Source organism: Coregonus lavaretus (assembly GCF_964263955.1).
Source record: "Coregonus lavaretus genome assembly, chromosome: 37".
Taxonomy (NCBI): Eukaryota; Metazoa; Chordata; class Actinopteri; order Salmoniformes; family Salmonidae; genus Coregonus; species Coregonus lavaretus.
Window position 1 is genome coordinate 34,846,426 of NC_140024.1, and position 15,506 is coordinate 34,861,931.

Sequence of the window (15,506 nt, forward strand, 5' to 3'; positions counted from 1 at the left end):
GAATACTTATGTAAATGTAATATTTCCATTTTTTGTTGTTGAATAAATTAGCAAAAATGTATAGAAACCAGTTTTTGCTTTGTCATTATAGGGCATTGTTTGTAGATTGATGAGGCAAAAAAAAACAATTTAATCAATTTTAGAATAAGGCTGTAAAGTTACAAAATGTGGAAAAAGTCAAGGGGTCTGAATACTTTCCGAAGGCACTGTCCGTCACTCTTCCTAACTAAATGTCCCTATACGTCACTCTTCCTAACTAAATGTCCCTATACGTCACTCTTCCTAACTAAATGTCCCTATACGTCACTCTTCCTAACTAAATGTCCCTATACGTCACTCTTCCTACCTAAATGTCCCTATACGTCACTCTTCCTACCTAAATGTCCCTATACGTCACTCTTCCTAACTAAATGTCCCTATACGTCACTCTTCCTAACTAAATGTCCCTATACGTCACTCTTCCTAACTAAATGTCCCTATACGTCACTCTTCCTAACTAAATGTCCCTATACGTAACTCTTCCTACCTAAATGTCCCTATACGTCACTCTTCCTAACTAAATGTCCCTATACGTCACTCTTCCTAACTAAATGTCCCTATACGTCACTCTTCCTAACTAAATGTCCCTATACGTCACTCTTCCTAACTAAATGTCCCTATACGTCACTCTTCCTAACTAAATGTCCCTATACGTCACTCTTCCTAACTAAATGTCCCTATACGTCACTCTTCCTAACTAAATGTCCCTATACGTCACTCTTCCTAACTAAATGTTCCTATACGTCACTCTTCCTAACTCTTCACTAGAAGATTCACAATACAGGGAAGTTTAAATAAGGTCTGTGTATACTAAGTAAAGGCCGTCCACTCCACACGGAGACTCAACTGAAACCCAGAAATAGCAGAATTCCAACGTTGCGGTGTTTAGAACAGGGTTTTCCAGTACATTCCATTATTACATAGAACAGTATTGAAGTCTGGGTGATGGAAGCGTTAAAGGAACCCTCTCCCTGCTCTCTGTTGTAATATGAATAGATGTTGCGTTTTAAAAGCTATTGAGTCCCCTATGAGCTGAAGCATTTGAGTGCCTGCATTTCTCCCTCTCCTTCTCACACACACACACACACACACACACACACACACACACACACACCCTTCCACCACACACTATATCCCTATCTTTCCAAACGTCAACCTCTTGTCAGTTCAGTTAACCAAAACCTAAAAAAAAAAACTTGCGGGGCCATACTTGCGAACTTTCGCTTAGACCATGGTTTAAACCATTGGTCTAAAATGGCTAGCTGATAACTTTTCTCATAAGCCAACCTGGACAAATTAGCCACGATGCTGAGGACGGCCAGCTGAGCAGATAATTATATCCGGTAGCAAATTCCGTCTCAGCCAATTAAAATCGTCCACGTAGTTGGACGCGATACAACACTGAAGCATCACATGCAAGAATGTGTCTGGACAACGATCTCACAGTATAAAAACGCCTAGTTCCTGACATTTCTCACCACTTGCAACGTAAGTTGGAAAAACCCCCGCGGGGTCATCATTTTATCCTGACATATGGAATTGCATTCATTTTGGTATTGTGTTAAGAAGGAAAGTGCAGTCATCCCGTTAAAAATTAAGATTAAGAATGAATTTCTTACCATTCACACCAGATAGTGTCCTCCTTGCTACAACCTATTGCATATGGGACTGCAGTGTAGCCTACACTTCAAATATGTATTAAATCTACTCTAATTGTGGTTGTATTGTGAATGGAAGAGCAGACATCATGTAGTAAATATACAGCCTAATACCCAAATATTAGTCACTACAATGAGCACAGGCGAAATGACATAGATGTGTACACTTCATTGTATAAGGCTTTATTTATTAGCATTTTTATTAAATCGTCTACTTCGTCACATTTGGCTATTTCACTCGAGGACCAGCAGTGGGAGGGTTTTCTCCTTAAAAATAATCTTGCCCCCGAATGGTATTCGAACTCACAGCCACCATATGCCGACACCGTGGAGTAGATCACACTAGTGGATCACGCCACCACTCCGGCTAGCGGTAGAGGGTAAATCACGCCACCACTCCGGCTAGCGGTAGAGGGTAAATCACGCCACCACTCCGGCTAGCGGTAGAGGGTAAATCACGCCACCACTCCGGCTAGCGGTAGAGGGTAAATCACGCCACCACTCCGGCTAGCGGTAGAGGGTAAATCACGCCACCACTCCGGCTAGCGGTAGAGGGTAAATCACGCCACCACTCCGGCTAGCGGTAGAGGGTAAATCACGCCACCACTCCGGCTAGCGGTAGAGGGTAAATCACGCCACCACTCCGGCTAGCGGTAGAGGGTAAATCACGCCACCACTCCGGCTAGCGGTAGAGGGTAAATCACGCCACCACTCCGGCTAGCGGTAGAGGGTAAATCACTGCTATTTGACAACACCGCGAGTCCTCGCCTTTTACTTTTACAATGTATGAATAACAAAGTTACAATATAATCCTCCTGCATTTTTCAGTGAAAGCACATGGATGTGTGTTAAATGGATAAGCAAAAATTTGTAATTTGGTCATATATGCGAAAACCGTCATTTTGCAAATATATTGAGACACTCCACTTACACCATGGGGTAACAAATTAAACCAAGCAGTTGGAAGCAAATGTACCTATTGAACAAATGTGATTGGATGGTGGCTCTACCGTTTAAGTTCTCTGATAGGTTGATTCGTTATTTTGCTACCGGATATAATGATCTGCTCAGATGGCCTTCCTCAGCATCGTGGCTAATTTGGCCAGGTTGGCCTGAGAGAAAAAGCTAGCAGCTAGTCATTTTAGACTAATGGTTTAAACCATGGTCTAAGCAAAAGTTCACAAGTATGGTCCCTGGCAGTTCAGTTCAGTTAACCGAAACCGCCAAACCTCGCCAGTTCAGTTTACCAAAACCTCCACACCTCGCCAGTTCAGTTTACCAAAACCTCCACACCTCGCCAGTTCAGTTCCTTTCTCCCACCAGCAGAGGAAGCTGAGTCAAAGCAGCCTGTATGTTAGTTAGCCTGTATGTAGCCTCATAGCTCCGAGCAGCGCTGCAGCTCTCCCTCACAGGGAGGAGTAGAAGAAGATGTAGGCTGTGGAGGACTCTCCCTCACAGGGAGGAGTAGAAGAAGATGTAGGCTGCGGAGGAACTCTCCCTCACAGGGAGGAGTAGAAGAAGATGTATGCTGCGGAGGACTTGACGGTGGAGGTGGAGATTTCGGAGACTTCGTGGTCGTCAAACTTGTACCAGCGCTGTTTCACGGCGTTCTTACAGTAGGCTGTGTAGTGACCACCATCCAGACCCCCATAATGGTTCTGTTACAGACAGGGAGGGACACAGAGGGTTAACGGCCTGTTTCACGGCGTTCTTACAGTAGGCTGTGTAGTGACCACCATCCAGACCCCCATAATGGTTCTGTTACAGACAGGGAGGGACACAGAGGGTTAACGGCCTGTTTTATATATATCTAACAATCACACAAGATAAACAAATCTGATAACTCCTTCAGACCTGGTGAAGTACATGTCAAACACTTTTAAAGCTTGGGAGTTTCTGGACTTTTTCCATTGGCTCCATTGTAATAAGTCAAGCACTGATTAATTATGTGTCATTAATATACACTACATGACCAAAGGTATGTGGACACCTGCTTGTCGAACATCTCATTCCAAAATCATGTGCATTAACATAGAATTGGTCCCCCTTTGATGCTATAACAGCCTCCTCTCTTCTGGGAAGGCTTTCCACTAGATGTTGGAACATTGCTGCGGGGACTTGCTTCCATTCAGCCACAAGAGCATTAGTGAGGTCGGGCACTGATGTTGGGCGATCAGGCCTGGCTTGCAGTTGGCGTTCAAATTCATCCCAAAGGTTGTGGTCAGGGCTCTGGGCAGGCCAGTCAAGTTCTTCCACACCGATCTCGACAAACCATTTCTATATGGACCTCGCTTTGTGCACGGGGGCACTGTCATGCTGAAACAGGAAAGGACCTTCCCCAAACTGTTGCCACAAAGTTGGAAGCACAGAATTGTCTAGAATGTCATTGTATGCTGCAGCGTTAAGATTCCCTTCACTGGAACTTGGGGGCCTAGCCCGAACCATGAAAAACAGCCCCAGACCATTATTCCTCCTCCACCAAACTTTACAGTTGGCACTATGCATTCGGGCAGGTAGCGTTCTCCTGGCATCTGCCAAACCCAGATTCGTCCGACGGACTGCCAGATGGTGAAGCGTGATTCATCACTCCAGAGAACGCGTTTCCACTGCTCCAGAGTCCAATGGCGGCGAGCTTTACACCACTCCAACCGATGCTTGGCATTGCGCATGGTGATCTTAAACTTGTGTGCGGCTGCTCGGCCATGGAAACCCATTTCATGAAGCTCCCAACAAACAGTTATTGTGCTGACCTTGCTTCCAGAGGAAGTTTGGAACTCGCTAGTGTGTGTTGTAAGTGAGGACGGACAAGTTTTACCCGCTACGCGCTTCAGCACTCGGCGGTGCCGTTCTGTGAGCTTGTGTGGCCTACCACTTCGCGGCTGAGCCGTTGTTGCTCCTAGACGTTTCCACTTCACAATAACAGCACTTACAGTTGACCGGGGGCAGCTCTAGCAGGGCAAAAAATTTGACAAAAACTGACTTGTTGGAAAGGTGGCATCCTATGACGGTGCCACGTTGAAAGTCACTGAGCTCTTCAGTAAGGCCATGCTACTGCCAATGTTTGTCTATGGAGATTGCATGGCTGTGTACTCAATTTTATACACCTGTCAGCAACGGGTGTGGCTGAAATAGCCGAATCCACTAATTTGAAGGGGTGTCCACATACTTTTGTATATATATATATATATATGTAATTTACCATAGGCTTTTATCCAAAGTGACAGTAGCGTATGGGTGGCCACAGCGGGAATGGAACCCACGACCCTGGCGTTGCAAGACCCATGCTCTACCAACTGAGCCACACAGGGAAGTATTTGACTGCAGTGTTTCCAGGCAGGTGTAAGATGCTTCGGTACTTACAGACACCCCAAACAGGTTGTATCTCTTGAGGCTGGCTCTGGGTCCGATGACGTACTGACTGACGTCTAGATTCTCCAGAGGGAAGTCTACTGTCGTCTGCAGCTTCTGCTTCCAACGGCCCTCGAACGAGAACCTACAAGAGACAGCAGTACTGGGGTTAATACACACTGTTATCGTTGTGTGTGTGTGTGTGTGTGTGTGTGTGTGTTGTGGCCTTATACAGTTGAATCTGAAGTTTACATACACCTTAGCCAAATACATTTAAACTCAGTTAGGATCACCACTTTATTTTAAGAATGTGAAATGTCATAATAATAATAGTAGAGAGAATGCTTTATTTCAGCTTTTATTTATTTCATCACATTCCCAGTGGGTCAGAAGTTTACAAAACACTCAATTAGTATTTGGTAGCATTGCCTTTAAATTGTTTAACTTGGATCAAACGTTTCAGGTAGCCTTGTGGTCTGCCCACACATTTTCTATAGGATTGAGGTCAGGGCTTTGTGATGGCCACTCCAATACATTGACTTTGTTGTCCTTAAGCCATTTTGCCACAACTTTGGAAGTATGCTTGGGGTCATTGTCCATTTGGATGACCCAAATTGCGACCAAGCTTTAACTTCCTGACTGATGTCTTGAGATGTTGCTTCAATATATCCACATAAGTTTCCTTTCTCATGATGCCATCTATTTTGTGAAGTGCACCAGTCCCTCCTGGAGCAAAGCACCCCCACAGCATGATGCTGCCACCCCCGTGCTTCACGGTTGGGATGGTGTTCTTCGGCTTGCAAGCGACCCCTTTTTTCCTCCAAACATAACGATGGTCATTATGGCCAAACAGTTCTATTTTTGTTTCATCAGACTTTTCTCCAAAAAGTACGATCTTTGTCCCCATGTGCAGTTGCAAACCGTAGTCTAGCTTTTTTATGGCGGTTTTGGAGCAGTGGCTTCTTCCTTGCTGAGCGGCCTTTCAGGTTATGTCGATATAGGACTCGTTTTACTGTGGATATAGATACTTTTGTACCTGTTTCCTCCAGCATCTTCACAAGGTCCTTTGCTGTTGTTCTGGGATTGATTTGCACTTTTCGCACCAAAGTACGTTCATCTCTAGGAGACAGAACGCGTCTCCTTCCTGAGCGGTATGACTGCTGCGTGGTCCCATGGTGTTTATACTTGCGTACTATTGTTTGTACAGATGAACGTGGTACCTTCAGGCGTTTGGAAATTGCTCCCAAGGATGAACCAGACTGAACCAGACCATTTTTTTCTGAGGTCTTGGCTGATTTCTTTTGATTTTCCCATGATGTCAAGCAAAGAGGCACTGAGTTTGAAGGTAGGCCTTGAAATACATCCACAGGTTCACCTCCAATTGACTCAAATGATGTCAATTAGCCTATCAGAAGCTTCTAAAGCCATGACATCATTTTCTGGAATTTTCCAAGCCGTTTAAAAGCACAGTCAATTTAGTGTATGTAAACTTCTGACCCACTGGAATTGTGATACAGTGAATTATAAGTGAAATAATCTGTCTGTAAAGAATTGTTGGAAAAATTACTTGTGTCATGCACAAAGTAGATGTCCTAACCGTCTTGCCAAAACTATAGTTTGTTAACAAGAAATTTGTGGAGTGGTTGAAAAACGAGTTTTAATGACTCCGACCTAAGTATATGTAAACTTGCGACTTCAACTGTAGGTGCCATTTCAAATGGACATGGTGTTCTAAGTAGGTACCGTTTTAGGTGCACCAGTATGATGGGCGGGACCTTCCAGATCTCCAGTTTCTTGATGGAGTCTCTGAGAGCTTTACAGTGTCGACAGAACACCTTGTTGTTGTCGGTCAGCTTCTCCTCTTTAGAAAACAGCTTCAGACAGTCCTGGAACACAGTAAAACATGGTTAGATTAGACAGCTTCAGACAGTCCTGGAACACAGTAAAACATGGTTAGATTAGACAGCTTCAGACAGTCCTGGAACACAGTAAAACATGGTTAGATTAGACAGCTTCAGACAGTCCTGGAACACAGTAAAACATGGTTAGATTAGACAGCTTCAGACAGTCCTGGAACACAGTAAAACATGGTTAGATTAGACAGCTTCAGACAGTCCTGGAACACAGTAAAACATGGTTAGATTAGACAGCTTCAGACAGTCCTGGAACACAGTAAAACATGGTTAGATTAGACAGCTTCAGACAGTCCTGGAACACAGTAAAACATGGTTAGATATATATATATATATATATATATATATGTGTGTGTGAGAGTGAGTGAGTGAGTGAGTGAGTGAGTGAGAGAGAGAGTGAGAGAGAGAGAGTGAGAGAGAATAAGGAATAGTTTCACCATATTAAAACGAGAGTTCAGTTCATGTAAAAGGTTTGACCTTAAAATGAGGGACAGACATTTCATGGTATTAGATTAATCACATGAAATGAATAATATTAATCATCTTCAAAGCAATAAAATAGATGTTGGGGTTTAATGGGTTAAAATTCAAAATGCCACATTTTGGCATTTAGCTAGTCTTTATTCATATAAACAAAAATGTATTCATTGCATTTTCCATATGGGCACTTAATTTAATATAACAGGCTTTTAAAATGCAATATTTCTGCCCAATTTCTACTTAAAATATCAAAGGGACAGAAAAGGTCCTCATTTGGTGGAACGACCCGTATGTGTCCACGTGTGTGGTCTTACCTGCAGGGAGCACTTGTTGGTCGAGGCCAGCGGCAGGGTCAGGTACATGAAGGTCTCGAAGGTGCGTGACTTCTTGTGGCAGGTGAGACACTGAACAGTGCTCTTAAACTGTCCCTGGAACAGCGCTACGATGACAGACTCGTTGAGCATCTTGTGTTTGCTCCAGGCCTGGTCAGCAGCCCGCTGGTCATCCAGATCATCATTGTCCTCCTCCGTGTAGCGCTTACGGTTATCAGCCTTCAGAGGGAGGACAGGTCAATACAACATGCAGACAGAGAGAGACAGAGACAGAGAGACAGAGACAGAGAGAGAGAGAGACAGACAGACAGACAGACAGACAGACAGACAGACAGACAGACAGACAGACAGGCAGACAGACAGACAGACAGACAAGACAGACAGACAAGACAGACAGACAGAGAGAGAGAGAGAGAGAGCGAGAGAGAGAGAGAGCGAGACAGAGAGAGAGCGAGACAGAGAGAGAGCGAGACAGAGAGAGAGAGAGACAGAGAGAGAGCGAGAGAGAGAGAGAGAGAGACATACAGAGAGAGAGAGAGAGAGAGAGAGAGAGAGAGAGAGACAGACAGACAGAGACAGAGAGACAGACAGACAGAGAGAGAGAGAGAGCGCGAGAGAGAGAGCGCGAGAGAGAGAGAGAGCGAGAGAGAGAGAGCGAGACAGAGAGAGCGAGACAGAGAGAGCGAGACAGAGAGAGCGAGACAGAGAGAGCGAGACAGAGAGAGAGCGAGACAGAGAGAGACAGAGAGAGAGAGAGAGAGAGAGACAGACAGAGAGAGAGAGAGACAGAGAGAGAGAAAGTCTAGAGTATCAGCTTCACTCATGTCCGGTACGGTACGGTGGGGGAGAGGTTCAACAGGCACATGAGTTAATTAACTAATTAATATTACATTAATTAGTGTTGATGTGGAGACAGACGGAGTGTGCGTCCTAAATAGCACCCTATTCCTGCTATAGTGCACTACTTTTCACCAGAGCCCCCATAGGGGACCATTTGGGACGCACTCAGGGTGGTCTGGGGCTGGGCAAGGCTGATGATGTCACAGACACATCCACAGGTCACACGGCAGGATATGATGTCATGAGATGAGCACACTACAAAGGGCCCTGTTCCAATTCAGTCCCTAACCCCTTCCCCTTCTGGAGTATGAAAGGGGGGGGGGGGGGGGGGGTAGGTGCTAGGGGTCTCCTCCCCCTTCCTCTTCTCTCACTAAATCTCCTCTTCTCTCTCACTCCATCTCCTCTTCTCACTCCATCTCCTCTTCTCTCTCCATTTCTCACTCCAGCTCCTCTTCTCCCTCTCTATTTCTCACTCTCTCACACCATCTCTTCTTCGCTCTCATTTTCTCACTACCCACACTTATCCCTCTATCCATCTTTCTTTCCTCCATCATTAACATTAACTCGTGAAGACGGTACAGGACAGGGACAGGTCCTTCTGTCTCTAGCACATTAACTCCTGTAGACCATGAAGACGGTACAGGACAGGGACAGGACAGGTCCTTCTGTCTCTAGAACATTAACTCTTATAGACCATGAAGACGGTACAGGACAGGGACAGGTCCTTCTGTCTCTAGAACATTAACTCCTGTAGACCATGAAGACGGTACAGGACAGGGACAGGTCCTTCTGTCTCTAGCACATTAACTCCTGTAGACCATGAAGACGGTACAGGACAGGGACAGGACAGGTCCTTCTGTCTCTAGAACATTAACTCCTGTAGACCATGAAGACGGTACAGGACAGGGACAGGACAGGTCCTTCTGTCTCTAGAACATTAACTCCTGTAGACCATGAAGACGGTACAGGACAGGGACAGGACAGGTCCTTCTGTCTCTAGAACATTAACTCCTGTAGACCATGAAGACGGTACAAGACCAGGACAGGACAGGTCCTTCTGTCTCTAGAACATTAACTCTTATAGACCATGAAGACGGTACAGGACCAGGACAGGACAGGACAGGTCCTTCTGTCTCTAGAACATTAACTGCTGTAGACCATGAAGACGGTACAGGACAGGGACAGGACAGGTCCTTCTGTCTCTAGAACATTAACTCCTGTAGACCATGAAGACGGTACAAGACCAGGACAGGTCCTTCTGTCTCTAGCACATTAACTGCTGTAGACAATGAAGACGGTACAGGACAGGGACAGGACAGGTCCTTCTGTCTCTAGCACATTAACTCCTGTAGACCATGAAGACGGTATAGGACCAGGACAGGTCCTTCTGTCTCTAGCACATTAACTCCTGTAGACCATGAAGACGGTACAGGACAGGGACAGGACAGGTCCTTCTGTCTCTAGCACATTACAGTGGGGGAAAAAAGTATTTAGTCAGCCACCAATTGTGCAAGTTCTCCCACTTAAAAAGATGAGAGAGGCCTGTAATTCCAGAAAATCACATTGTAGGATTTTTTATGAATTTATTAGCAAATTATGGTGGAAAATAAGTATTTGGTCAATAACAAAAGTTTCTCAATACTTTGTTATATACCCTTTGTTGGCAATGACACAGGTCAAACGTTTTCTGTAAGTCTTCACAAGGTTTTCACACACTGTTGCTGGTATTTTGGCCCATTCCTCCATGCAGATCTCCTCTAGAGCAGTGATGTTTTGGGGCTGTCACTGGGCAACACGGACTTTCAACTCCCTCCAAAGATTTTCTATGGGGTTGAGATCTGGAGACTGGCTAGGCCACTCCAGGACCTTGAAATGCTTCTTACGAAGCCACTCCTTCGTTGCCCGGGCGGTGTGTTTGGGATCATTGTCATGCTGAAAGACCCAGCCACGTTTCATCTTCAATGCCCTTGCTGATGGAAGGAGGTTTTCACTCAAAATCTCACGATACATGGCCCCATTCATTCTTTCCTTTACACGGATCAGTCGTCCTGGTCCCTTTGCAGAAAAACAGCCCCAAAGCATGATGTTTCCACCCCCATGCTTCACAGTAGGTATGGTGTTCTTTGGATGCAACTCAGCATTCTTTGTCCTCCAAACACGACGAGTTGAGTTTTTACAAAAAAGTTCTATTTTGGTTTCATCTGACCATATGACATTCTCCCAATCCTCTTCTGGATCATCCAAATGCACTCTAGCAAACTTCAGACGGGCCTGGACATGTACTGGCTTAAGCAGGGGGACACGTCTGGCACTGCAGGATTTGAGTCCCTGGCGGCGTAGTGTGTTACTGATGGTAGGCTTTGTTACTTTGGTCCCAGCTCTCTGCAGGTCATTCACTAGGTCCCCCTGTGTGGTTCTGGGATTTTTGCTCACCATTCTTGTGATCATTTTGACCCCACGGGGTGAGATCTTGCGTGGAGCCCCAGATCGAGGGAGATTATCAGTGGTCTTGTATGTCTTCCATTTCCTAATAATTGCTCCCACAGTTGATTTCTTCAAACCAAACTGCTTACCTATTGCAGATTCAGTCTTCCCAGCCTGGTGCAGGTCTACAATTTTGTTTCTGGTGTCCTTTGACAGCTCTTTGGTCTTGGCCATAGTGGAGTTTGGAGTGTGACTGTTTGAGGTTGTGGACAGGTGTCTTTTATACTGATAACAAGTTCAAACAGGTGCCATTAATACAGGTAACGAGTGGAGGACAGAGGAGCCTATTAAAGAAGAAGTTACAGGTCTGTGAGAGCCAGAAATCTTGCTTGTTTGTAGGTGACAAAATACTTATTTTCCACCATAATTTGCAAATAAATTCATTAAAAATCCTACAATGTGATTTTCTGGATTTCTTTCTCTCAATTTGTCTGTCATAGTTGACGTGTACCTATGATGAAAATTACAGGCCTCTCTCATCTTTTTAAGTGGGAGAACTTGCACAATTGGTGGCTGACTAAATACTGTTTCCCCCACTGTAACCTGTAGACCATGAAGACGGTACAGGACCAGGACAGGACCGGTCCTTCTGTCTCTAGCACATTAACTCCTGTAAACCATGAAGACGGTATAGGACAGGGTCAGAACAGGACAGGTGATGAAGCATGTTCTGGTTCACATGCAAAAGGGTTCTGACTGACACAGCATCAAACTGGACAGATGCAAACACAAAACCGACACCATCCCTCCCCCGACATACGAGGCAACACACACAGCTTCAGGACAGACGAGACACAACAGACGTACTTACTCTCTAATTTTCCCATCAAAATGAAACCCAAAAACAGAGAGATTAGAAATTGATAATAAAATGTGGTCAAGTGAATGAACATCAATACAACTAGCCTCAATACAAGTCCCTTCACCTTTAACCATTTTAAAGCTAAACCAGTGCTGTGCTCAAAAAGTGTTTTATATCCAAAGATAGAATGTGCTTCTCTATTTCCAACTGATCAGAAACTGCACTGACATCTCCATAAATTACAAGTTAACTTTAATAATATTATATATGCCATTTGGCATACGTTTTTATCCAAAGCGACTTACAGTCATCCGTGCATTAAATTGTACGTATGGGTGGTCCCGGGAATCGCACCTATGATCCTGGCGTTGCAAGCGCCATGCTCTCCCAACTGAGCTACAGAGGAGCACTTTGCAGTACAATTACTACTGTAGTCAACCCCAGCTGAGCTTTAACTAGGCATATTTGACTAACAACTCTTGCAGGAGGGAGTTCTCATTGTTCCATTCCAGAATTCTACACCATTACGTAACTTTTGGAGGCACTAGGTAATCTTCAAAACTATTTTCTTTCTTTCAATCAATTTCCTTCCTTTTTCTCCTGCTCGCTCTCCAGTCTCCCTACCTTGTTGAGGTCCTCGTGCAGTCCGTCCATTAGGAACAGCAGTAGCTCCTGGGAGTCCTGCTGTTCAAAGCCAGAGAACGATTCGTTGATCTTCCCTATGGTGATCTTAAAGTCGCGGGGGCTGATAAACTTATACAGGCCCGACCACAGAGCCTTCATGATCACACCAAACTCCTCCGCTACCTCGCCCCTATGACCCAGGATATTAGCCCTGTCGGGGGGGAGAGGGTGGCAGAGAGAGAGAGAGAGAGAGAGAGAGAGAGAGAGGGTGGCAGAGAGAGAGAGAGAGAGAGGGTGGCAGAGAGAGAGGGTGGCAGAGAGAGAGAGAGAGAGAGAAAGAGAGAGGGTTGCAGAGAGAGAGATCTTTTTAAATATTAAAAATGTTTAAGCAGACGCTTTTATCCAAAGCGACTTACAGTCATGTGTGCATACATTTTTACGTATGGGTGGTCCCGGGGATCGAACCCACTACCCTGGCGTTACAAGCGCCGTGCTCTACCAATTGAGCTACAGAGGACTTATCTTATCTTGGTAGTCATTTTTGTTGAAGTGGTATTAATACATTATCAATAGAACTACATTATCATCTGACTGATCTGTTGATATCCTCCTGATAGTAGTTCTTGTTGAAGTAGTCAGCCATGGCCGGGTTGTTCCATTATAATCACTACATTATCATTACTACATTATCATTACCACTACATGACTGATCTGTTGATATCCTCCTGATAGTAGTTATTGTTGAAGCAGTCGACCATGGCCGGGGTGTTACTACATTATAATCACTACATTATCATTACCACTACATGACTGACCTGTTGATATCCTCCTGATAGTAGTTCTTGTTGAAGTAGTCGACCATGGCCGGGGTGTTGCAGAGACACTGCAGGATGGAGTTCATGTAGCAGGTGTTGCCTAGGTTACGCAGGCCGGTGAGCGACGCGCCCAGACCGCCGAACACAGGGTTCAGGTTACGGATCTTAGCCGCAGACGGACGGGCAATCTCCACCTTGGCATAGACGTTAGCAGTGGGGGGTCTGGGAGAGGTATGGCAGTGAGAAGTTAGAAACAGTACAGTCAAATACACCGTATTATAAAGCAGATAGCTAATGTGATTTAATCAACTTTCATCTAGAAATGTGAATTAAATACTTACGTGTTTCAAACATGTTAAATCAAGTTCTGTCATAATCCAATAGTATTTTAATCATATCCATGAATCCAAATTATCTAGATACATTTAAATGCAATTTAGTCCAAGGGTTGATTTTATCTGAGTGTAAATCCTAAAGTCACGTTTCCCCAGACTCAGATGAAGTGTAGTCCAGGGGGTGTATTGATAGTCCAGGGGTGTATTGATTAGTCGGATTTCGTTGCAAAACATTTTGCTACGGAAACTGTTACTATTGGACAAATTCAGCTAGGTCCCTCCCCCGTTTCGTTCCGTTTTTTTCTCTGTTGGCTTTCGTTTGGTTCCTAGAGTAAACGGTAAACGGTTTCCGTTGCGAAACGTTTCGCAACAGACAAAACATTTTGCAACGGAATCCAACTAATGAATACACCCCAGGATTTAAAAACATTCTTAGTGGAGATTAGTGAAAAATAGCTTCTTAGTCCAGGACTAGGCTTAATCTGAGTGAGTGAAACCTATATATTGACGAGGCCCATCCATGTGATGATGATGTCACCTACTTGGTCTCCCTGTTAAAGGTTGGGGCAGCAGTTATGGGGGCGGTAACCTTCTTTATCCCCTCCTCCCTCAGGTCCTGGGTGATGTCTGGAGAGGAGTAGGAGCGTTTCAGTTTGGACTGCTCCTGGTCGCGGTCCATGGTCTTGTCTGGCTCAGCGGGGCGGGGCTGCTTGTGTTTGGCCGTAGGGGGGGTGGAGGGGGGCGTCTGGGGCACGCTGACTTCAGGGGGGTAGAGGTGCACCCGGTTGGTTGGGGAATGGTAGTAACGGTAGGTACCGGTTACCGTGTCTAAGAACTGGTGGAAAGAGGATAGAGGGGAGTTTTTTATCCTTTCTCCAATTTTCTTTTTCTTCACAATGATGGTTGTGTGTGAAAACACTCTCCATTGTATTTGTGTGCAATGTAGTTATCCATTTACGCTGATAGAATATGTCCACTTCAATGCTTTCCCCTTGCTGGCTACTTAGCAGTTCTCTTTGAACATCAAGAAACGATGGGTTAAATAGTTTGATGTGTCAGTTTAGTGTTGGTTTGTTTACCTTCATCCAGCCGACAGGCAGGCCTGGTACACGTCTACCCATCTCCTCACTCCTGGCTCTGGTCAGGAGCTCACGCTGTGGGACAACAGACACATTACACACAACACATACACGTTACACACACACACACACACACACATATTACATACACGTTACACAAACAGCGTACAGCCAATGTAAGGAGAATTCTGCCCAGTCAAAGGGGGGGGGTAGCTAGCAGTAGTATTTCAATGCAGGGTTCTTCTGTTGCTTCACTAGAATGTTCTGGGCAGGCAATGGTAGAAGAACAAAAAAATGAACTTGCAAACTCGGGGTCAAAACGTCCCAAGTGCCGTTTTGTGTCCCACAATTTCCAAGCGGTCGTGAACATGCACTCTGGATGCGGAAATAAAAATACCACTGAAGCTTTTTTTTAAAACAACAACATGCCATGATGAGCAACACGTTGGGTTGTTTTGAGTGTTGATTATATACCTTGGGTATGTCATAGTCATCAGCTGTTCTGTGGTTTAATATCCCAGTCTGATAGCTCCTCCTCTTTCCAGCACTACTAAGCTTCATGGGGGAGGGGGCCTGGGGGTTGGGAGGGAGGGAGGGACACAACACAGCTCACATCATTTGACTACGCAGATCAAGCTATATGGGTATCGGTGAGATTGAATTGGCTGTATATTAGGACAGTCGTTCTCCAACCTCTCCTCAGGAACCCCCAGACGTTTCACAAGTGTATTGTAGCCCTGAACTATCTCAGCTGATT

General features: G+C 45.1%; 1 protein-coding gene across 1 annotated transcript in view; it reads right to left on the minus strand.

The window, feature by feature from the left end:
- Positions 1-1,298: 1,298 nt before the first annotated feature.
- The window catches only part of LOC311111869 (ubiquitin carboxyl-terminal hydrolase 8-like), a 33,117-nt gene continuing 18,909 nt past the window's right edge, over positions 1,299-15,506 (minus strand). The window contains exons 12-19 of the mRNA XM_084154777.1: positions 14,750-14,824; positions 14,213-14,505; positions 13,336-13,557; positions 12,521-12,731; positions 7,753-7,989; positions 6,789-6,931; positions 5,058-5,190; positions 1,299-3,355 (exon numbers count right to left, since the gene is read on the minus strand). Coding sequence (XP_084010903.1) covers positions 3,197-3,355; positions 5,058-5,190; positions 6,789-6,931; positions 7,753-7,989; positions 12,521-12,731; positions 13,336-13,557; positions 14,213-14,505; positions 14,750-14,824 — 1,473 coding nt within the window. The 3' untranslated portion in view covers positions 1,299-3,196. The remainder of the gene's footprint in view (positions 3,356-5,057; positions 5,191-6,788; positions 6,932-7,752; positions 7,990-12,520; positions 12,732-13,335; positions 13,558-14,212; positions 14,506-14,749; positions 14,825-15,506) is intronic.